Here is a 25,489-nt window from a genome sequence, read left to right on the forward strand (position 1 = left end):
TATTTGATAAATTTCCAGATTGACCAAGACGCAAACATTTATGTTTTCCATTTCACTAGATGTAACTTATAACAAATAGATGTAAAATATATTTACATTTTAAACCCTTAACTGCTTATCACCCATATCTTCTATCTGCTGTTCTGTTATGTATCACGGCAATGTCCCCAAATTTTTTTGCCATATCCAATATACTGCATAAAAGGCTTATACAATATAAACAATAAATACAAGTAGAATGGAGGAATGACAAAAAAAAAACCCACTTGACTTGAATTGACTTTACACTGACTGATGATTTGTGCATTAACAGCCTCATTACACAGGCCACTCTGCCATTTACTTGATGAAAAATGTTGTCCTTGACAGCTCCTTCATTTCTGAATAACTCCAATTTCCAGACATTTCTAACATTCTTCTTTTTCTTCACTGACTTTTGGGCTTGTATTCTGTTTTTGCTTCACTTTGCTAGTGATTTAAATCATTTGCTTCAAAAGGTGTCATGCATCAGCCCCTCGGAAAAATTCCAGGAAAGGTGTCATGCATCATCCCCAGCATAAATTCAGGATTTGTACTTTGTCGTTTCCCAGTTGGTTACCATGTCAATCCTCCCGAGATTTTGATTCTGGTTTATGTTGACACTTAACCCTTTCTCAATTCTTGTGTAAAAGAGAAAACCAGGGATTGTGTGTGTGTGGGTGTGTGTGTGTGTGTGTGTGTGTGTGTGTGTGCGTGAGCTCACCGCTCTGAATGTTAAGCGCATGGTGTTTGTCTATGCTCCAGCCCCCCAGGTTGGATGCTGTGCTCTCGTAGCCCTGCAAGACTGCTGTCCTCTTCTCCCACAGGATCATATCAGGACATGACTCATACTCAAAGCCCACAGACACTGTTCAAGCACAGCACACTAGAGTGAGCATTCGCACTACAAACCTACAAACCCGAACACACATCGCCACGGTGTTCTAACTGACCATGATGAGACATTTTACAAAGAGTATTATATTTTAACCTTATACACATTTAATGATCAGAAGAAATAATTTAATTAAATTAAAGTGACGCTAACGGTGCACTTTGTCACTTTACGTACAGTACTGTGCAAAAGTCTTAGGCACCCTATTTTTTAGAAAAAACTTTGTTTTATAGTTTTTTATTTTATGACTTCTACATTATCAAGTCGGTACAAAAGCATTTTAGATTTCCAAACATTAGTTTTCCAGCACAAATTTAAATGTTACACAAAAATGTTTGTACGTCAGTAAAGAAAGGAGCATATTACGTAAGAGACCACTTTTCCAACAAAAAACATAATGAAGGCTGTAGGATTTCTATACAAAAAAATATCAAGCTTCTTTGCTCTACATTATTTCATTGCATGTGCCTAAGACTTTTGCACAGTACTATATACAGACCTTTAACAATTATGCAATGCCAAAGAGATCTCAGAAAGATAGATTTGTAATATTAAGATGCAATGGATCTGGCTGGTTTCTTCATTACAGGCTTTATTCTTTTTCTGGACCAGATATTAGTTCAAATATTTCCCCTCATTTTCCTAGGTAATTATGAGACCTACTTAATTTCCTAAATATTGAAATATTGGGATGGGGTGGGTTGAGGAGAAAGGGAATTCTTAATTGCAATTCACCTCACAAGTAGCAAAGTACTTAAAAAATTACAAACAAAGAAAATGGCAATTCAGATAACCTTACACATTGAGAAATAAACTGAATGTGGCCAAATCAATTTTTTTTTCTTTTAACTAACCACATGATGACCCACTCACCAAAAGCCTCAGACAGGCCGTACACCTTCTGACTGTAGACATCAGTCTTGTCCCAAACAAAATCATACGAGAGGCTGGGCGCTGCTGAGAACCACTTCCTGAAAAGGCGGCCCTCCACGGCCACCATGAGATGCACCTTCATCAGGCTGAAAGGGATGACCGCGTGGGTCAGTGTGACCCTCAGCACGGACTTATAACCGGCCGTGCGGCTGCTCAGATATCCCAGGCGCAGATCTGTCCCGGGAATATGCACTTCCTCTTGAAGAGCCTGCACAAGAGAAGATGACAGCTTTATCCAGTCCAAAAAGTTATTAAAGCTCTGACAAAAGGTGCAAGAATGGACAAACTCCAAGTGGGCAACCTTCTGAGACTTCATTTGGCACTAAAGCAGATGCTCACAGCTGGAATGCAAATAGGACCCGATAACAAGACATGAATAAACTCATTTTATTTGTATGCAGTGGCATAATAAAAAAATATTCTGCTATGAATGCATGTGAAATGAAATCACAGATAGACATCTGCATAAAGGATAAGCAGTGGAAGAGCAGTCCTGGATCTCCCACAAAGGCCTAGTGCACAGAATTGATTGGTTCGTTAGTTTTCTCCTTACAATCCTTTTGACGCACACTGCAGTGCTCTCATTAAGTCACCACATGTAGCACTTTGCTTCTCAGACAAGACCTGAGCAATTAACACAGTCAGTGACTCCTTCACAAATGCACAGATAAAGAGGGCGACAAAGAAAAAGAAGTGTGTCTGCTAAATTGTGCTCGTTTGTAAATCCTAATAATGACAGTACCAAAGACCACAGACTGTAAAAAAACGCAGAATGGTGTAAAAAAAAATGTGTAAAAGATCACAGTAATCTGTGAGTGTGTGTGTGTACGTGTGTATGTCTCCAGGCCACTGAGAAGAAGGATGGGAAAGACGGTGTCTGATATTAATAGGCCAGACAGCAGTGCATGTTGCACAGAGCCATTAATCTTGTATAGCAAAGGGGGAGACAAAATAATTAGAAGGAAACACATGGACGAAGATACACACTCATGGAAAAATACATGCAGGAATAGTCAGAAAAACACACAGCACATTAGGAATTGTCATTCATAAATGTATCACCGAGCATACAGACATATCTGCATCCACAAACATCATTTCACTGTCACATTCACAAACAATTTAACCACCTGCTCCTAAGCCCTTGTTGCCCTCTGACAAAAAAAATAATTATCTTCAAGGGAAAACATGCAGCTTTTCACTAGTGACTGCAAACTCTGGATACAGAAATTCAATAAGTGTCTGCTTTCTGCTAAACGTAATTATCCTTGCTCTGCAAAAAGCTTGCGCTGTAAATTACACTGTGCATCTCCAACCAATTACAAAGCCCTGATGAAAGTGTTGCCACTAGCAAGAGTCACTCCTCCATTCCAACTTGATATATGCTCTTTCCAATCTGCTTCCTCTGTATATGAGGGCATAGGGTCCTCTATCAGTGACAACAGCTGGCATGGAATGAATCACACACGCAGTGCAATAGAGGGCATACAATCCATTTACAGAGAGCACTAAAGGGCCAGATGTGTTTTGTTCCGTCTGTTAAAAGCTAATAGCAACTGTTCATCTAATTAAAGCTCTCCCAATGAGAATCTATATGGATGCTAATGAACGGTAAATGCAAAACAGTAGAGGATAAAGAGCAACACTGTCCGCAATGTCGAATATGATTTTGAAATGAAACAGCCAATGAGATTTATAGCCAGCCAGGCAAATGCGACTAGTTAAAGCAAATAGCAACTATTTGTCTAATTTTAAATTTACCAACTCACGTGACAGCTAACAATGTACAGTACTTCCTCCGAGACACATGAAGCTAGCCAGTGCATCTTTCCTAACTGATGCTCATGCTGCATCACACTTCAAATGAACACATTTGTTAGAAAGCGCTCTCCGCCCTCTTCCACATACATGAGCACAAAGATGTCCATGATTGGCTAGTGGTGCTGTGATTGACAGAAGAGAGAGAGAGAGAGAATGCCATCCCTCCCAAGGGCAATTTTCCTCCCTGGGACTCATAACCATGAATGGCTACAGCATCACCAGAACGTGAACTTGTGATCTCTTGAAGTTAGGGCCAATGCGCCACTCAGGAGCCCTGTAGAAATGTTTTATTTACTTTTTAAACCTTCCTACACTTTCTGTAAAGTTCAGATTCTATAAATAAGGAGCCAGTTTGATAAATCCAGGTGAAGACTGTCAATAAAGGTGGCTTTTGACGGTTTTGTGATATTTATTTATTTTTATATTTTATTTATTATATATTAGATTAACTCCAATTTAAATCAATAAAGAGCAGCTGATTTTATACAATCAGTGCAATTGGAATAGAATCTTTAAATGCAGTTTTCTCTCCTTTCACTTTTTCAAAATGCTAGAACTTTACTTGTGCTTGCGATATAAGCAAAAGAGAAACATATTTCAAGAAAGCCTGTTGTAGACTATATATAGCAGAAAATGTCACCTAGAGAAGGGTTTTCCCAGAGTGCCACACACATATGCTTTCAAATGCACTGACTTCTGAATATAAGCCTTTCTGCATGTGAAGTACTAGAGAATTCACTCTATACTTAAGAAATAACAAACATTAAATGTAAAGATGATAAAGATGATAATAGATAGATGATAAAGAGGACTCCAAATAAAAGTAAAGAAGCTGCTTCCTGGTTGTGAAACGAAGCAGTTAATAACAGCTTATATGTATGGCATACATATAATGGCAATCTGGTGTAATTTGATCCTTTCCAGGTGCTACTAGGTGGTTTTATTTATATTCTACCCCTGTGAGAATTCCTGCCCAGAATACCTACAGTTTTTGCTGAACCCATGGGTTGTCTGATATGTCTTTGAAGCATTCAAACACATTCTGGATATAGATGCTTTGAGAGAGTCTCTTAAAAAGTTGAGCTTCTCCGAGTTGTGTGACTTCCTGTCTTGACTAACAGCAAAAAGAAAGTCAGTAAAAAGAAAAAGCAGAATCCCACAGGCTGATGAAATACTTCATCACGAACGTTACAGACGTTATAATACTGGTATTATATTCACATATGCCATTATACAGAATTGTAGTTTTCTATAAATACATTCACAATCCAATAACGTGATCATTTCTCTATGTGTGATGCTGTCATAAGGAATTTATAGGAAGATAAACCTGCTAGAAACTCTCTTGTTAATTCACAGACAAGCAGATGTCGGAGTTTTATCACATTTTTTATTCTTATGTTCTACAGAAGTCACCCAACAAAACATAAGCTTTGATGATGTTTTTGTGAAAATGCTGGCACACTGTGTAGTATTTGGATGTAAGAATCACTGACACCTCAAAGCAACAGAACAAGGAATCAGCTATCAGAAGAGAACACAGTTAATTTAATCAGAATATTGACACTACAGGTCTATTTTTATTTACAACACCTGCGATATGCAGAAATGTATGACATCGGTAATCAAACAAACTTTGTGAATATCAGTTGAACATAAAGTGAGCTGAATTTATTTAGGGTACTGTTTCTAAAGACTTACACTGGTTTAACAAGTGATTCTTTATCTTATTGTGATGGGAAAGCTGACGTAGTTAATAATAGCATCTAGGTTTCTTATATCGATGGTCTCGATATGATTTAACATGTCAATTCAGCCTTTTCAGGCTCTTCGTGAACACTCACCTGGATCTCAGGTACTACGATGCCTCTGTCCTGACAGGCCGAGGCGAAGGCAGTGAGAGGAGCGGGCAGTACTATGGGACTCGGGCGTGTGAAACTGCTGAGGTCACAGCTGGGGATGTCGTTCACTTCATGCCGCATGACCACGGTGTCCATGACAAAGAAGCGCGACCACGGCAACCACAGCGTGTGCTCCTGCATGATGAATGGAGCGCGCTCGAAGCGCAGTGCTACGGCCACGCCCCCACTGGAGAGCAGGTCAAAACTGAAACAGAGCCAGAAGATTACTGTGCTTTAGTGAAACTGTCACTCTGCCATACCACTGAGAGCCTGGATCGCTTCCATCACACCAGATGAACAAAAAGACAATGTTCACTCACTTTGTCACAGCAATCATTTCTTTCTTTATTGCATGTAGGGATCTGCAGTGGTTTTTATCTCTTGTGGATTTTGACATGCTTCTTTTCACAATACAATCCACTCAGTACATGCACCATTTTCAATACAACACTAGGGCAATAGATGCAGTGTTATTAAGAATATTTCATATTCAATGTTCACCCCATTAATTAAAAAAACAAAATGTTACATTACATGCTAATGCAATGACTCACCATGCAATTGCATTACAATAACTCAAATCATTTTTTCTAACGCAGCGACACTATGCTTTTTATAAACAACATATTCTGACTCTATCTTAGGCACCCTACGGGGTTTTAATTGTGATTGTAATTAATTATGCATTAATTATTGCTGAAAAGAACTCAGCTTCAGCTATTTAGGGAGGGTGTTTTTTAATCTACTGGCTTCACAGTATGCCGTAAAACCAATAAGCTTCATGCTCTTTGAAAGATTGAGCTTTTTAAATCTAAATTAATATAATCATTTGAAAGGGTGGTGCTGAAAACTATTATTTTTATGGGGAAATAAAAACGGCCCTGCCACTGCTGCAGCATATAATAGTTACCGCATTGTGCAGAAAAGCCACAGAGCAATGAAGTTTCTGCATTCAGTTTCTAAATCAGTTTTTAATTTCAGCAATTTAAGAGAAATTATCACAGATACACTCAGAGATCATTCTAATCTTGAAAGAGGGGAAGGGAAACTCTAAACTGTTCACCACTATCACCCTCCAGACTTGGATCTGGTGAGCAGCATCTAAAAGTCAATGACAATGACTCTTCCATGAAACAACAGGAGATAAAAGAAAACAACAAAGTATTCAACCAAAATATGCAAAAATCTAGGTACATAAAATTCCTTGCTTATAAAAGTCTGGAAATGATTGAAAAAGATCTGTCATGATTGAATAGTGACAACAATTACCTTTTAATGCTCAAACATTAATTATTAGTTTATGGCTATGAATAAGACAATCTGAAGTGGTTATATTTTGTTTTGTAATGGTGCTTCAGATTACCAATTTTGACTAATTTCTGATTTGATGCAAAGAATAAACACATACTTCTCTGTCTAATTGTCTTTAAAGAAACTTTGTCATGAACCTTTTTTTGTAATCAAGCCATGTCATCAGTTCACTAGTTAGAACCAAGAGGGTAAATAAAATGAAAAATCTATGAAAGTTAGCTTCTATGAAGCTAATATCTTGAAATAATTTACATGAATGCATGGAATTGGTTAAGCTGAAACAGAGGATCTGCTAGCCAAGCCGAGTTAGTTCATGTTTAGAAAACTGGAGTCGCGTTAGTTAGTTTTCCCCCATGTTTATTGGCTCAGCTACAGTGTTTTTTTTTTTTAATCAAGTATGCAGTCTGGTCTGGTGAAATACTAATTCACATGCCCTGGTCTATGGATTAGTAATGAAAAAAAAAAAAAGATCACAAAAGACATATACAGGAAAGAATCCCCAGGCAATAGGTCTCTCCACAGGCCAGATTTATGACATGTTCTGCACTTTAAAGCAAAACCTTCAAGGTGTTCTGGAGAAAAGGAAAAAATCAGCTCTTTGTGAAATTAGCCTTGGAGTTATCCAGTCAGCTCAGCTACAACACAAACTATGATCATGAAGAACAAGGTTTTCTTCATGAGAAAAGACATCCGTCCACTTTAATGTGAAATAAGAGTTCTAAAACATAAAAGCACACATTTTGGGGAAGAAAAAATCTAAATGATTAGAAATATAAGGAAATACAATATAAAGAACATAGAGGTTCAAGATGACTAAAAAATAAACACAAGTAAAGTAATAAATTCACTCATTTTCCTAATAGATAAGCAAAAACCGCACATAAACACACACACACACACACACACAATAGGAAATGCACATTATTCCAAAGCACCTACTGAACACCTGCATTGCACACTGCTGCTCTTAATAAGCCATTAGCAGAAGGTGATGTGGAGACCCTGGGGAGTGCGCTGGGACTGTGTGGCCGTGAATCTCCAGGCCTCCAATTTAGAGAGTGAATGTGCAGCTAAACCCTCACGCTGCCTGGGCATTAATTCACCTACATATCCCTACAGACTGTCTTCTGATACATAGTGTTCATTGGCTGAGTCTGTAAACAAAGGTCTGCTCTGCCCTTGCCATGGTGCCCTTGCTAAAATGGGACTCTGTGTCTGGACTCTGCATGTGTGTGTGTGTGTGTGTGACAGAATGGTCACATGCGTGCTTTCATGCTGCCTCAAAGCCTGTGGCGATCTGCAGTCACAGCCGGTCACACACACAAAGCCCAGCCGGACGCATGCACATAAATCGCACACCTACGGGCTGCCGTGCCGATCAATGAGGCCTGTTATTAATCACGAGAAGCACCTCAGGCTGAAGAAGTGACATACACTATAATTCTCCACAGCATCACTCTCTCTGTTTAGGATTTCATCTGGGAAGCGAGTGAACCCAAAGGGGTTAACTGGATTAGACCTCTAACATGAATAATTGGCATGGCTCGGTCCGGCTACACTGCCTGCAGTCTGCTCGTTGATGCAATGAGTGACTGATTGCTTTCATGTCTCCTTCAGGGAATACACATGACTCCATGTACTTCAAAAATCAAAGGCTTTCTAACACCCTGCAGAACATCCCTAAAGCTACACAAGAGGCACTGATCACAATTAGGCCCTTTTTATACTTCTGGGTTATATGCATGGATTCTATAGTGCAATAGGAATAAGGATGTTGAGCCACCTCATGGATTTTTAACATCATTAACACTTAGTCATAGTCAAGAGCTTCTCTGGTAAAACAACTGGATGACCTGTGTTGCCTTTTAGTTTGTCAGTAAAACCAAAAAAATCATAAAAATACAAAGATTGTTCACTGCTTATATATACACAATGTACCTAGTTGTGAATAATATTGCTTGCAAATAATATTGGTAATATTGCTACATGCTAATTGGTGTCATTATTTGGGAGGAGCAAAGGCACCGAGGATCAAATATCATACAGGCTGAAACATAATTTACCTCTTTTTTTTAATGAAATTTTGTAACATTATTGGCAGATGTATGTGTGGTAGTGTTTTCTCTGTATGAATAGTGAAATATTGTAACTGATGAGCTGCTTGAAAGTGCATAACATAACATGAATAAAGTTAATCGGACAAAACGTACATCCTTTTCAGTCTAAAGCATGAAATGCACAAATGCTGTTAATTTAGAATTAAACTAATTATTAATTGAGTATGTGTATGTACATATACTAAACTGTAGCCTAACTTTTACTATTCTGTACATTTGCTAATGCAACCTTTGTTTCAGCTGTAGTCAGCATGTAAGTCCCTAATGTAAAAAATGTTCTAATGCTGTCAGGTTTTTCTACTACTACATTAGGGCCTTTCGCACCGCTTTAGTTCCGGAACTAAATTTACAGTACTAAAGTACTGGGCAATTTTGCGTGAACTATTTCCCAGTACCATTTAAAGGGTTGCATTCGCACCGACAGTGGGCACTAGGAAGTGACGTAAGCCGATCGACAGCGACGTCATTTGTGCGCGGCGTTTAACAACGTAAACAACCGGAGGATGGAGGACGCTGTGATCGGAGCTGTGTTTTTGTTGTGTCTCGCGTCCATTTATCGCTGTTCTCCATACCTGCTCCGGAGTAGGAGCTAATTTGGTTCTCGAAAAAGGCAGTCCGGTACTAAAATCGCACCCAGTTCCGGAGGTGCGAAAACGCCAAAAAGTGGGTAGTTCACAAGCTCTCTGTAACCATAGGGCCCTTCGCACAGCGGGAACCTTTTCATAGTACCTGAACTAATTGTGGAACTACCCACTTTTTGGCGTTTCACCCTCCGGACCTGGGTGCGATTTTAGTACCAGACCGCCTCCTACTCCGGAGCAGGGTCTAACCAGCACAACTGGTACGATCTGTGACGTAAGTAGACGTTGATTGGCCAAACGCGTACGAAAACGCCCTCACCCGCCATGATTTAAAACGCCGTGTAAACATACTGCAGTGTCTACTTATTTCGCTTTACGTATACGTCGACATTCCATGTCCATTATTGTGAAACCCGTGAGACACAACAAAAACACAGCTCCGATCACAGCGTCCTCCATCCTCCGGTTGTTTACGTTGTTGTTCTTTGTTTCCGTTGTTGAACGCCGCGCACAAATGACGTCGCTGTCGACCGGCCTACGTCACTTCCTAGTGCCCACTGTCGGTGCGAATGCAACCCTTTAAATGGTACTGGGAAATAGTTCACGCAAAATCGCCCTGTACTTTAGTACTGTAAAATTTAGTTCTGCAACTAAAGCGGTGCGAAAGGCCCTATTGAGAACTCCATTCCAAGGTACTGTTCTGAGCTAGCTAGCTATTTAGTTTATGTAGGTAATGTGTGCCTTCTGTTCTGGTGGTCTGTCAGTGTAGCAACAGCTAGGATAATATCTTATTTTTAAAGCGTTAACAAGCCAGCTAGTTATTTAGCTGCTTTTGTGTTGCTATTTCAGTGACAACCCCTCAGCGCGATGCTAGCTATCTTCATTTCTAACTTTCTTTTATACTACTATAAGCAGATTATGTTTCCTTTTTTTTTAATGGGGAAACTATTTTTAAAAATTTATTTCAATCTGTCACATAAGACCATGTTCAAGAGCTAACCACATGCGTGATTTCCGCCAGTGGGCAATATCTATGACTTCAGGCAAGAGCAGATCAGTGTTACACCGGAAATATGAAGGAGATTGATTTTTTTAAGGTTGAGTGTAAGCCAGTTTGGCTTTTTTTGTCACTGCTCTCACCAGTGACACATGAGAGATTAATCATAATGAATGAATTGCTTTGGTCAGTGTGAGTCTTGCTTGAGTCAGAGGAAATCTTTCAGTAGAGGTTTAGAAGGAGGAGACCGGGAGAAAGTAGAAGTGCTTAGAGAATGAAGAACACATCATAAAAATGAGTGAAGGCAGCCTTCCTCCATTTCTAAGTGGCTGAACAGGTGCATTTGTGATTTCACGCCGTGCTGAGCATGTTTCGCTAGGCTTGACTACAGAGCAGTGGGAGAGAGGCAGTATTTACACGAGAGAGAGAGAGCGAGAGTTTACAGTCAGAAAGTGATGGGGAAAGGAGATGCAGAGTAAAGATAGAGTGTGAAAGAGAGAGAAAGAGTAAGACAGAGTAGAGGAGGGAAGAGAGTAAATGTGTGGGATGTAGGGAAAGCAATAACAGTAGCAGGGAGAAAATTATCAGCTGAAGGCGGTAAGGAGAGGATGTAGAGATTTAGAGAGCAGGAGGACGACATCTCAACTGAGAGTAAAGAATGGCTTGAAAGAGGATAAAGAAACAGATCAGAGTAGAGTGGTGCTGAATGAAACAGGAAAGATAGAAAGAGGGAGGGATGCTGGGATTAAAAGGTGTGTTTCAGTGTGGGGTGTTGGATACGGTTCAAGATTTTGTGTGTGTGTCTGTGTGTGTGTATATGTGCATTGGTGCGCTAATTAAATTTTATATAGGCTACTGTACAACGAAAAATTCATGAATTAATTTTAATAAATAATTTTCCTTTCAGTATAACTTAAAGATGCAATCAGTGATTTTTTGTACACTTTTTGTTTGTAATATTTGGTATTATTATGGCAGCTGTCAATAAAATATCCACTCTGAGGTAAAACTTTTCTACAAACAGGTTCTATTAACAGGAAAAAAAAAATGATTTGGACCACCACCCTCCAACCAATCAGGACAAGGAGGGGTCGCTACTTTCCTGTCAATAAAGCCAATTCAGAAAGCTCAATACCTTGTGCAGTAATGAAGTAATTCTAGGCTGGACAGTACATATCCATCTGTTCAGGGCATAGCTTCGGAGGGAACACTGAAGAGAGAGGCTGTATTGTTTGTATTTAAAGTTCCTAAACAGCTAGTTTCCATCAAAATCACTGATTATACCTTTAAAAGCTAACTCGGTGCTTTGAGGAAAAGCAGCTCTAACATCTGTACACAGTATTTTCCAGACATTCCTCAGAGATGCTCCAACGTGTCTCATGCAGGACATTTCGGGTCGGTTTGTAGAACCTTTTGGACATGTCTCTCTCTCTAACCCTTTGATCCAACACCTTCCAGAGAAACTCACTTAGGTTCAGGTCAGTGACTGGACAGAGCACTTCATTACAGACATCACTGCCTCACTCCTCTTCAAATACCTCCTACACAGCTATGAGGTGTGTTTGGGGGTGCTGAAAATCAAACATTACTCGGAAAGTTTCAAAAAAGACAAGGTGGCCTTCTGACACACTGTGTTATATACCTCAGTAAATAAAACATCTAATATCAAGACAGACAGAATATAAACTGAGCTAACGTGATTTTGATGGATTTTACCTAAATGTAGCTGTTTTGAAAAATTCAGCCTAGCCCTCTGTGTTCCCTCTAACACCACACAGCCCTGGAATACATTTATGCGCAGTGCCTTGGCTAGAACACCTGAATGCTAGTGTGAGAGAGGATTAGCAGGTAGGTAGAAATGCCTCCTTGCCCTGATTGGTTTGGGTGATGGAGCTACACATCGTTTATTTTTACTCCTGTTTACAGAACCTGAAGCTTCACAGAGACTGAAGTTATACCTTAATGTTTACTGAAGCTGCCATAATGTCAGGAGAGTTCATCAAATATTGCAAAAATTGTTCTAATATCATATTTAAATAATAGCATTTTATTTATAAGCGCCTTTCAGGGTATCCAAGGACACTGTATAGATACATTAAAGAACAGAAAACCATGTAATAGTGGTTATCTTATGAAAAAAAAAAAAATAAACTGTAGTTTAAATACAGGCAAATTAATAAAACTTTTAAAAAAAAAGATGAGGAAAATGCATGTTTATGTAACTATGAGATTGCAAACTAACATGTAGAAAGCACAAGAAGACAGAATGCAAAAGAGTTATTGGGTGGGTGAGAAAGCAAGTGGAATAGATGGGTTTTTATTTGTGTTTTAAAATGAAGAAGGTAGACACAAGCACGGAGAAATCCAATGAATTAAGCAACGACTATTAAGATATGAACAATGTCAATCTAAAAATCGCTAGTTAATATATGTTAATTCTTTAAATATATTAAGAGTATATTCGTTGCTCTAGTCGTTCATGGGTTTACTGGTGGGGAAGAATGAAACAAGTAAACAAGTAGAACTTGACGCCAGTGGAGATGCCTCCTCCGCCAACCAGTCTAGTCCTTCTTGTTACTAATTTGTATGTCTCAAAATAAAAGTACCTTTAAAATATGCTTCCAGCAGGATGGAAGATACTGAAGAAAAACTATTTCCGACATTTGACCTTGCTGTGACCTAGACCCTGTTTGGATCAATTCCTAAATCTAACCATCTGCTGAACGTTTGTAGGATTTACCATATGAATCCTGCAAACATTCAACCACTACCACATTAGCGAGAATCCTGGACGGACACACACACGGACGGACAGATGCACAGATGGATGGACACACGGTGGGTCAGACAGTTAACCCAAAAACATAATGCCTCCTCCACCTTGTGGCACAGACATAATGAAGGGGTAAAAACAGACTAGTCATGAAAATATAAAAGAAAAAGATGATCTTAACCCCTTCCCATGATTTCAAAAAAATAATCTTTTACTTGCACACACACGTATGGTATCAGGAGGATTGCCAAGCACATAAAAAGGTTTTATATCTATTTCCACTGATAATAACTATAATGATAACATGATATATTGGATATTCTACAAGATACAATTGTATTGCTTTAAAATAAAAAAAGGGCTGATCTAGGTCACCTCAATAAGGGATTAACAGCACACTGGGGATAAATATTTTGTGAACCTTTACAAAGAGCATCCTACCTGCCATCCTGCCTGGTGATGGTGTAGCCATAGGCAGGGTTGTTGATAAAGCTGATGTTCACTCCCACCAGTGGAGTTCCATCGGACGTCACCACTTGCCCTCGGATGACGCAGGCGTGACTGCACAGAGACGTGAGCAAAAAACGCCAGAGAGTCAATCCAAAATTCTGCCATTTAATATCACTCAAACATGCAGACACATAGTGGCACTGTGCACTTCATGTTACCCCATTTCTAATTGCGTAAATAATGAATTCAACCCAGCCGACAGCTCAGAGGAGACCACAGTGGGGTTCCCTGCCTTGAAGGAAAAAGAGATAATGAGAAGAGGAAAAGGGTGTTCATAGAGAATGCTTTATACTTTCATCCTCATTAAAACAGGGTTTGCTTAGAGGAGAGAGGACAACAGAATTGCTGTTTCCAGCCACTCTACTTGGGTTGGAAATGATCTTGCAGTCGAAAGATGTTATCTGTCACCTTGGCCCGAGACGAGGCTTACAAATCAATATTAAAAATCAATCAAACACTTCTAATAGTTCTGAACTCGCAGCAAGAGGCTTAACTGCAGGATACAAGTGTTATAAAGTTCAATGTCACATGAAGCAGAGCTTAAGGGAGACTTCATAAGATATTTAGGAAGTAAACACACTGTACATCAAGAAGGCTTTTATGCCTGTATTATATCCAGCGGTTCTCACTGGTGTAATTTAAGAAGCTTGATAAAGCACAAGTAAAAATATCAGGCCCTATCAGACTGAAGAAGAGTTAGCTCTTAAATATTTGCCACATAGCGGAAACAATTAACACTGGTGTGTAAGAGGCTGCCCTCGTTGTGTCCTTACTGCAGGCAAAATCATTCACCTAACAATATCCTGGTCCCATGGAGCACGGCTTTATGCTAATTTAGGCCGCTTTTCTCCTTCAACAGTCCTTGATTGAGCTTTGCTTCTTTATAAACAATATTACCACATGCAGTCCAAACCAAAGCCCATGAAAGACTTGCGGTGCGATAATGAGAAAAACGAAAGGAAGGGGGTACAATTGTGTCACAGTCAATTATTCATGTTTTAGTGGACTTTTATTACGGAGTTCAACAGAAGTGGAACTATCTTTACGCCTGGCAGGGCATGGCTGAGAAGGATGCATGTAGAACTGATACTGGTAATAATGAATGATTTCAATATTGATATTAAACAGAGACACAGAGAAAAGAGGGAGAAAGAGTAAGAGAGAGAGAGAGATGGAAAGGAAGATGTAAGTGATCACAGCAGAATTCAAAAGTACAAAAACCCTCAGCGAACTTCCTGAACTGCAGGGAACTGGAGGGTTTATTTATGGGGAGGTTTACCGGTTCAAAAGGACACGTCACAACAACAGATCTAGTGTGGCTCTATCTCTGCTGTGCTCTGCAGGAAAACTGAAAGCAGTTGGACTTTTCACTGGCACTAATGGGCAAAATAATAACACATTTCAACCGGAGTTGAAGTGCAGTAAAACAACACATGGGGAGTTGTGCTGACAGTCTCATTATTTCAAAAGGAAATAAACTGCATGCTAGATCTGCCTTGATCTCAGACGTAGACTGTTGCCAAAAGAGGTATTATCAAGTCTCCCTTTGTTAAATTCATGTTTTAAGAAATATGGTGTGTTAACAGGTGCCATTTGTTCACCAGTGTTTACTGTTTTAAACTAAAACACAATAGCTTGAAGCTATAGACCAAGGGCACTGGACTAACATTTGTAAAGGTTCTGTTCCATAAATCTCCTTGTTTACAAGGAAAAGCCTCCATAGTCCTTGGCACTAGTCAAAATTGGTAACATGAAGTGCCACTACAAGACAAAAACACTTCAAATTGTCTTTAATTATAGCCATAATCTAACCATTAATGGTTAAGCTTTAAAAGCTAACTGTTGTCGCCCTTCAGTCATGTTAGTTCCAGATACTAACTACTAACATGACCGAAAGGCGACAACGGTTAGCATTTAAAGTGCCAAGGACTATGGAGGCACATCTGTTTTAAATTTGCGTACGTCTTTGTCCATTTGCCTTCTGTTATCATCGTTAACTTTTTCTTTAAACCAGGCTATGTTGTCAGTTCTATAATCAGATCAGAGTCAGTAAATAAAATTAAAAATCTATGAAGATCTGTGAAAACTCCTCTGGTCTGGTGCTGGAGGGCTAGAGACATTAAGTCAGAAAGAGTTTTCGCAGACCTTCATAGATTTTTAATATTATTTAATTTACATAAATGCATGTGATTGGATAAACCACAACAGAAAATCTTCTACAATGGTTCATGTTTTAAAAACTAGAGTCAATAGACATATTTTTTTTCAGGTACTTTTGTTTTTTTCAGGTTTTTTTTAGAGTATTTTTTTTACAGTTCAAGCCACTGAAAAGTTTTCTGGGTTTGCTTCAGGACAACGGTCCTCCAGTTGATGACTGCAGCTATAGACTGTTTTCCACTGCGTGTGTATGGACCAAGCAGATTTTACAACTGCAGCATCTTTCCGAAAGAAGCTGCCTCATCATTACACCAACCAATTACTTTTAAAGCACAGGAAAACAAACACATAAAGCATGCTCCAGCCCTCATTAGAAGTGTATTAACATGCATAAGAGATTCTCTTTTGCGAGGCTATATGCCAGCTTTCTAAATCAGCTAAATGGAGAGGAATGAAATAAAGAGCATTCTGTATCTCCCTCATCTCCAATATCAAAAAGAACACATATGTCTTCCTAACTGGAGCGAAAACCTCTGGTTTCAGTTGATGCAGCATTGCCGTAGATCCCGTGTCATGTTTGTCTGCATGTGCATACATATGAAACAACATAAAATACTGGAAATACCGGAAGAAAAAAACAATGTGTTGCACTGTTGCCTGTTCAGCCACACGCTCTCAAATGATGTAGCCTGGTGTATTAAGTGTCCCATTAAAAGCTCGGTGGCTTTTGCGTGCGGCGCCTCAGAAGCTTTTTAGTAGCAGGACGCATCAGGAAAGAGGACTCTGACATGGAAAAAGGGGGAGAGGATCAATACAGAGGGGCTGATCAGGTGACGACCAGGGGAATGTTTCCTGCTGGCACATCCCGTGTCGGAGTGTCCCATCCGAGCTCGAGAGCCTCTGCCAAGCCTTCTCAGATCTGTCAGCAGAATGAACTGTGTTAAATAATATATAACAGCTGGTATTTTGGGTGAGAGGAGACAAAGCTTAGGATTCAGAGCTGTGATTCATAGCTGCTTTAGTTATTCATTCTCCCTCTTTTTTGTTGATAAAATAGAGGACTTCTTTCTCAGAATAACGAGGTGAACCACTACAAAATCCTTACTGAATGTCACTTCTGGAAAATGTCAGCTCGTATTCGGAGAGCAGTCCATGAGTATGCACTGACATGTCCACAAAAGCCGCTATCAGACACTGCCTTCTTGCCATCTTTTGTTATGAGCTCCAGTTCGAGGAAGCTTATACGCACCAGGCGTCTCAATGTTAGCGGACTGAGTGTGCGATGACTTGGTAAAGTTTTGTGGGGTTTAGCTGAGGAAAGCCTGAGGAAGTCAGAGTGGGAGCAGAGGAGGGAATTAGTCTAGTGGCCTTGACTTTGAAGTGATCAAAGCACCATTAGAATTGGATCAGAAATGAGGGAGATTGGCCAAACTGGAGACGATGATGTACAAAGCAGAAGCAATTTGGCTTTAAGTCTTGCTGCAAAGTTGCAATGCTCTGTATGGCAAATGATGGCATTTAGGCCAAATGATTGAAAGCTTCTCAAAACATCACATATACACTTCAGGAGGCTAAAATATGAATCCTTGGCATATTAAACCAAAGCCTCAAGAAGACAGAATCAAAACATCATTGTGTTGCAAGGAGCGATCCTCCAAAGATGCTCTTTAGATGCTCTTTTTTAAGTTTTCCTTTTTTCCACACTTCCAGTATTGATGTTTCTTCTGCAGTTTGATAAATGATAAGTGAGAGGGTGGTCTATGAGTTCTCAGAGTGGCTGCATTTCTTTTCTTCCTTGTGTCTCTGCCTATTGTGTTGGTCTTAAATGAGCTTAGGAAAAGCATGAGGAGAGGGAGGGTGCCGAGAGATTTGCAAGCATGACAGATGCAAACACATTGCCAAAGAAACCCACTAGAGTTTAAAAATGTAAAGGGAACAAGACAAAGGCAGTGAGACTCTGAGAAGCCACATGGGACACAGTGACAGCGGTTTTTCCCCCTCTCTCCAATCTGAAGCAGTGTAGATGGGATCCTGTGCCCTGGTTGCTTATGGGAGAACCACTCAAAGGCATTTTCACATGCCACAACTCTCAAAACTTGCCAGTGTGTGCAGCCTGTGTTGTTGCTGTACTCCTGTGATCTGATCTGCAATTCCTCAGCCAAATAGTATAAAAATAACACACATTGCGTACACACCAACATCTTCAGAGGGAAAAATACAACAAGCCAAGGGAGATATGAAACAGTCACTCTAAAGAATCTCCCCAAAATAGAATCAGCCCATCACTGTGGGCGTTTTAGTGATGATTTTCTTCAAGTAAATTGTGTTCTGCTTGAGTAAAGTTTTTTTTTTTTTCCATTTTTAACATTTAACAAAGTGCTTCACTTCTTTATTGTTGATATTGCTAATAAATGAGAGAAGATCAATGTTCCAGGCCTCTAAAGAGCAAATCTGTATTAAGACCCACTGTAAAAGCATTACTCGACTCACCTAGCCTCAAAGGGGTTGGGCCCAGGAACGACATGTGTGCTGTCTCGGCCCACCAGGAAGCGCACACGCTGGTAGAAGGAGTGCAGGTTGCTTGGGCCAGAAGACATCTGTGTCTCCTGGATGATGTCCAACGGATCCGGAGAACCCACACACAGAGATGTGATGTGACACGACGTTTGCACGCAGCAGTCCGGGTCCATGCAGTCTAGCAGGCCGTCTGAAGAAACCAGATAAATCCGTCAAGTGTTCAACAAACAGGATTTCAGTTCGTGAAGTGCGCAGCATTTAGAGTACTAGTGTTAGACAAATTCTTCTGTACTGAGAACGGATGAGATTGTCCAGTAGCTAAAATGTGGTATAAGAAATGATAGTATATTTCAGATTTTAAAAAAATAATAATTTCCTTCATAGGGCAGCCTCCTGGAATTTGTTTCCAGTAGTCTTAATGATGTTTCAACATTCGCTGAACTAAAGGTTCACTGAACAGAATTTTTTAAAGTGTTTGGACATGTTGTCATGATAAAAATAAAATAAAGAAATAATACAAAACACCCCTAAGTTCAACCCATTTATTAATAAATGGATATTTAGTGCATATTTAATGATCTATTTCCTTATTTGTATATTTTAATACAATTTTAAAAATCAGTACAAGAAAATGGTTGTATTGTTGTGTACTTCCAAAAAATATGCTTATTTGGGTAAGGGAGCTGGCCTTAATACCAGGATAAAAAAAACTCAATCAAGGTCTTTTATACAAATGACCTTTAAGGATGGCAAAACATAGAGCATTGTGGATCTGGAATGGATTTACACTCTTAGAAATGACTTTTCATCTGTTTTCTACTCTATAACTGAACATAGCCACTTAAAGACACCTTTTAATAGGCCCAATTTCTCCTGCCCCTTCTCAATTGTTCCTTTTAATGCTTTAACACGTCTTTCTACACCTCCTCTGGCCGTATTCCTCCTTCCTGTAATTCAGCTCGAATAATTCAAGACTCCTGACCAGGAGAGGGACACTTTGGAGCTCTGAAATGGGTCATGGCTCCCTCGCTCTCTCTTTTTTTTTCTTGTTCTTAGCTCTCAGGAAGCACTCTGGCCAGATGGACAGAGAGACAAAAATAACACGTCTCCTGGCAGACATCACACTGTTGCCTCTTTAACGCCTGCCTCTGCTGTCACAGACTAACCAATTCATAACTTCTTACTGCGCACATTTGAGAGTGCTTTTGCTGCTGAGTAGACACTTATGTAAATCTGAATGCCTTAATGTGCCAAGTGCTTTGGCCTTATATTGAACAGTATGGTAAATGAGGGAGAGTGTAATTTGCACATTAGCTTGGATTCTGTGTTGCTTCAGCACAGATCATCCTCCGACAACATATGTTCAGCCTCGAGTCTGAATGCTGAGGAATTGTCAAAACCAGAAAAACAAACTAAAAGGAGGTATACGGTTGCATAAAGCACAGTAGTCAGTGGTGGGGCAGTGGGTTTGCAGATCACGGCCAGGAGTGTTCTCCGGCGGCGGCGTATATCCCTGGAGCCTGTGTATTCTCAGGTCTTGGAGGATTTTGTCAGAGGCGCAGGCTGCGGCTTATTTCTGAGCTTTGTGGGAAGCCTACCCTGAAGCTAGTGCATGCTGGGATTGGAAGGCACGGGCTCTGTGGGGTTTTGTATGCTCGCGATCTCAGCTTAAGGAGCTCTGAGCATCTAATTCTCACTCGACATGGCTTCACTCTCTTACACTGAATGCATCCAAAGGCAGGTTCGTACACATCTGTGGTTATTTAAAGAGCTACCTGATTAGTGGATAGTGCAGGTGCACAGACTTAAGTAGAAGACAAAACCAGGATGACAGGTTAAAAACAGTTCTATTTCAGGAGATTTAGATAGCAGAGATGAACAAGTCAAGATAAATTGAAAAGATAAAAAAGCTTAGATAGGCTGACGGACTATTGCAGTCTTGTATTTGTTTACCTCCGTCATTGTCTTTGGCGTCACTGCAGGACGTCTCCATGGAGGTGTCACAGCCTGTTCCTCTCCAGCCCAGCTGGCAGACGCAATACCAGCCGTTATTACCCAGCGTGCACCTGCCGTTGCCGTTACACAGACCCGGGCAACCCTCTGTGCACACACAAGCACAATGACCATGTTAATGGTGGAAAATCCAGACTGAAAACAAACTCATTAGCCATACATGATTCCAAAACATATACTAAAGAGAGAGAGATTAAAAAGGGGTGAAGTTTAGAGTTACGCAGCAAACAGAACTGATAATCTACATAAGATTCTATCTCATGTTTAAACTGCTTTGGACAGAAGCAGGTTGAATACTGAGTCGGAAATAACTGCCTTTGACTTTGAGTGATTCATTTTGATACACCATTTGTTAACCTCCTCATATCCCTTTTGAAGCAGAGTTTCTCCAAATCAATATACTCTCATTAGTGCTGCAGAAAGGATCTAGCACTCTACTGTTAGGAAAAGAGATAAAGAGAGAACAGGTAATGGAGAACAATGTGCTATGCAGCAGTCGATCTTAAATCCATAATTTTAAAAAGTTTTGATATGAATTTTGTTACTCCAAAGCCTGCTGTGATCTGAGGTACTAAAAACGTCCTACATAATTACTGAAATCAGGGGATAAACATTTTTAATCATGCATTATGAAATGTACAGTTTCTGTTCTAAAATTTGATTGGCTGGCCTACGTTTGAAGCTCTTGTATAATCCTCAATATACAAACCTGTGACAGCATCACAGTAATTGAATTCTGTATTCATGTGCCATGATTTAAACCAATAAAACTGATGATCTGTTCCTTATGTTGCTTAGCAACAGAACTTTACTGTTAACAGAATGGAAGAATTGCAAATGATATAATAATAAATTTAATAATTTACTGAACACTGTTTTTTCCTATTGCTTTTTTCATGCCTGAGATCTACGATAAAATCACCATAAAGCACATGTTCTCATGGCTTATTGCTTTATTTTTATAACATGTACAGTCCTAGCTAACAGATAACGTTGTTAGATCATTCAGCGAAGTTCAGTGAAGCTCTCAAGCTGTTCTAAAAAGTTTAGGCTGTAACATTCTAAACATCTAATCTAACAATGGTTTGCTTTGAAGTGTCATTAGAATATTACTCCTTCACAAAAAAAACATTTACAGAAATGTTAATGCTCCTAAAAAACATTACAGCAATATTGCGAGAACAACTATAAATGCTGCGTAGGAACATTCTCAGAACACCCTGAAAACCTGACGCTCTGCGAACCAAAAGTACCTAGAACCTTAATGATCAGATTTACATTTACATTTACATTTATGGCATTTGGCAGACGCCCTTATCCAGAGCGACTTACAACAGTGCTTTGAAGTCTATCAAAAATACATTCTGATAACATTCATCTAAACTAAAATGGATATATTCTGTCCTTGTGTCCATATCCTGTTCATAATATGCTAGTATTAGTGGGGATGGCTTCAGCATACAGAGATGTGGAACGTTGAGTGGGCGTATGGAGTTGGAGATGAAAAGAAAGAGTCTATCACTGCCCTGTTGCTTCCCTTCCACACTTAACTACTGCTGATCTCCTTTACTTTCTGATGTAAATGCTGATGAAATGCCGGATGCTAGAAAATGCTGCATCCTGACATGCTTTAAGGAAGACCGACGCAGCTCTCAAACAAATATCCGCTACAGAAATTCTGTATATCTTGGCCTGTTTTGCTGGCGACAGCCATCAGTGCAACAACCTCACAACACAGGCAGTGAGCAAAAAAGAGAGAGCATGATTGTGGGTTTAGAAGAGAAGAAGGAAGGTGGATGTTGCCTGATAAGGAGAAAAATTAGATGCTTTGGTGCTTTTTAAAAGGAAATGGCTGCATGCTGAGAAGCATGGAATGCGATCATCTGAGCTTTGTGCAGTCGCTCTTGTGATAAGGCGGTGCTGTGTATGAAGGCCTTTCTGAATTATAAATTATGATGCGCAGTATGATGTGCACAGATGTATCAAGAAAATCCTGCGTGTGAAAAAACATGATTAGAAGCTTTGCTTTCCATCTTCTCCAAAATGCTAACAATAACGTTTACATTTAAAAGCTCAAAAATATGAACTACTTTGTCACAGATGACGTACCAGATATATTAGGATTTTGTTGTATTACAGTTTGGCCTAAAATAAACGGTTTTGCCTTTAGCCTGCACAAACTGTAGACAGCTAGGACAAGTTTTTTGTCCAACATTTGCTCCTGTAGTTTTAGACTAGAAGTAGCAGAAGTCAATGTCACCAATGACTCAGCCTCAGATGCTCTGTAAGCCAAATATCTTAAACTTTTCTGGCCACAAGCTTCAGAATCTTAAAAGTTCAATGCTCAGTTTTCACTGCTCAGTTTTCACTGCTTTTCTCAACTTTTGGATATAGTAAAAGTTGAGCCTAGTACAAGTTTCTAAATGTCCTTCAACAGCTGTGCAAGCTAAGTGCTTCTTTACAAGAGGAAAACAAACTTTCAAATACAATGATGAAATGAGCTTTTCAGAGCAAGATATAGTCACTGGACTGAAAAAAGTTGTTGGCATCACATCCTTAGAAGTTATTAGAGAGTTCTTTTGAAACAGACGTGAGTAAACATGGTTGTCGATTTTTAATGTCAGTCAAATGTCCTCTTTTTGAGAAAATAGGTGGTTCATGGCCTTGTTTATTGATAAAAAAGTACCAGACTATCTAGAGAGAGCTACAAGTCTGACTCATGAGACTATGTCTCCTCTAACAATAGCATTCATATTTCCATGAGCTGCTTTGTCATTGGTAGCCTTCAGCTGAAGATGGAAAGCAAAACTCTGAATAATTTTTTTCTGCTTTAGGTCTTCTTTCCAAATAGACCTCCACTGCTTGTTAGCTCATGTGTAAAACTAAAGAAGTACTCTTCAGACAGCCGATGTGTCTTGAGCTGACAGTTCAGATTTGGGGTCGGGGAAAAAATGTGTAGATTAAGACATTGGTGTCTGAAATTTTCTTCTTTAGTCTTGCACTGTATCTATGAGGTGAATATATCTAACAAGAACCTCTGCTTTTTATTTTTTTCCTGCAGTCTAATAATAACTTTCACATTGGAAAGCAGCTTAGCAAATTGTAAATGTTTTTGTTAGTAGAGACATAACAGTGCAAAAAAAAAAAAAAATTGTGGATGACTTCCAATACTCCATCCAATATTAGCCTTGTATCTTGAGTGTAAAACTACAAAGGCAAAACATGTCTTAGATAATTTTTTTTTTTTTGGCTAAAAGAAAAATCTCATAAATATCATTTTTGGCCAAACAACTTCTTTTAGACAGCTATTTCTGCGAGAGCTTCCATTTCTGCCATCCCAGAAGACGAACTATGTAGTATGTAGACTGCACAGAGAAGGTGGCAGATTAGTCACTTCTGAAAGCTTATTATAGGGATAAATAAATAAAGATCGGCTCTCTGCTGGCACTGGGTCAGTTTAATTGGCAGGCCTTTCAGAGACAAGCCCCTGCGGAATGTTAGCTAGTCAGAATGAAGTGGCATTGGAGTTGAGCGGGCCTGAAAAATGGCCTGGCCAACTCCTGCTAGCTATGCAGGTGGTCTGGAGAAAGTGGAAGAATGGCAGAGGACAGAAATAATAAAAGACAAAGGATCAGTAAAGAGAGAGAGAGAGAGAGAGAGAAACCTAGTTTGAGACAGACAGAGACAGAGAGAAAAAGTGAGGGAATAGGAACAGGAAAGAAGCTACACCTCAATCTCCTTCTCAATTCCAGGTCCTCTTTAATTAGTGAGACTGTAAAGTAGCTTCATCAGTTTCAACCTCCGTTCCACCACCCATGATGTCGAGCGTTCTTTAATTAGCTACGCTGTAATGTAGCTTCGTCAGCACCTCATCTCCTCACACTCACACAGGATGTTACAGTTTTAGACAAAATTTGTACACCCTGAAGTTCTGCATTAGGTGTGTTTGTTCAATAAAGATAGACACAGCAGTGTAAAATTGTGCTGTTAGTTAAATAGACTCTATATTTATTAACATGACCTAATCAGTGGTTCTCAACTGGTGGATCACAAGCGTGTTGTTCTTGTCCATCAAAAAGATTAATTTTTATTTTTATTTCTGTCAGTTCAAAGGTATTACATCTTCTGGTATTATACATGTACACCTTGCTACAATGATGCCTACAGTCAAAATTAAAACAGCCTAATAAAAACCACAAACCATTCAGAATCTGTCACATATTAAATATATGAAACATACTTTATATATACATATTAAAGTGTTTACATTGAGGACAGAAAATAGGGCCACAATGTGCTTTGTTTTGCTAAATTATTAGCAAATAAAAATATGAAACATTTATTATGTAATTTTCCATAACTGTAGCGTACGCTTCTATAAGTCCGGCAATACCTCGTATGAAATCCCTCTGGATTGGTCAACACAGCCAGTATGTTTTTTCCTCTAGACTGTACTGTAAATCTGACCATTTCTTTCTATTTTAGCTCACCATATAACAAAGTCCAATATCATGGGATGCAAAGTCTAACAACCAAAACGTATAAAAAAAAAGAAAAAAAAAAAAAAAGACAAATTTGCTAGTATGCGTTCCCCTAATTGTACAGAAGATCTGACTAACAACTCAAATGTTTCCAATTTTAACCACATGTTCTTGATCAACAACATGATAAAAAAAAACCCTTCACTTACCTAGAATTGTAATGTTCACTGCTTTAAGTTCAAGTGGATTAAAGCATGGATCATTTTTCAAATTCTGAGTTATTCAGGCATTTCAAATTAGCCACTGACTATATCTGTAATAGCTACTGGATGGGATGGTGCTTGGATCCCCATAATCGCTGCTTGCAGCTATATTTTGTTCATGAATTCATCTTCAGTAAACAGCTTTATCTTTGTCAGGGTCATGGTGGATCTGGAGCCTATCCCAGGAACACTGGGTGTGAG

The 25,489-nt window shown here is 39.4% G+C and overlaps 1 protein-coding gene across 6 annotated transcripts in view; it reads right to left on the reverse strand.

Moving 5' to 3' along the window:
* The window catches only part of tenm4 (teneurin transmembrane protein 4), a 192,900-nt gene that overhangs the window by 43,796 nt on the left and 123,615 nt on the right, over positions 1–25,489 (reverse strand). For all 6 annotated transcript variants that reach the window (XM_026934852.3, XM_026934849.3, XM_026934846.3 and 3 more), the window contains 6 exons: positions 20,485–20,631; positions 18,505–18,721; positions 13,789–13,908; positions 5,512–5,773; positions 1,787–2,054; positions 743–886 (listed from right to left, as the gene is read on the reverse strand). In XM_026934852.3, the coding sequence (XP_026790653.1) occupies positions 743–886; positions 1,787–2,054; positions 5,512–5,773; positions 13,789–13,908; positions 18,505–18,721; positions 20,485–20,631 (1,158 nt within the window). The remainder of the gene's footprint in view (positions 1–742; positions 887–1,786; positions 2,055–5,511; positions 5,774–13,788; positions 13,909–18,504; positions 18,722–20,484; positions 20,632–25,489) is intronic.

The sequence above is a fragment of the Pangasianodon hypophthalmus genome, chromosome 14, assembly GCF_027358585.1.
Source record: "Pangasianodon hypophthalmus isolate fPanHyp1 chromosome 14, fPanHyp1.pri, whole genome shotgun sequence".
In the NCBI taxonomy this organism is placed as follows: Eukaryota; Metazoa; Chordata; class Actinopteri; order Siluriformes; family Pangasiidae; genus Pangasianodon; species Pangasianodon hypophthalmus.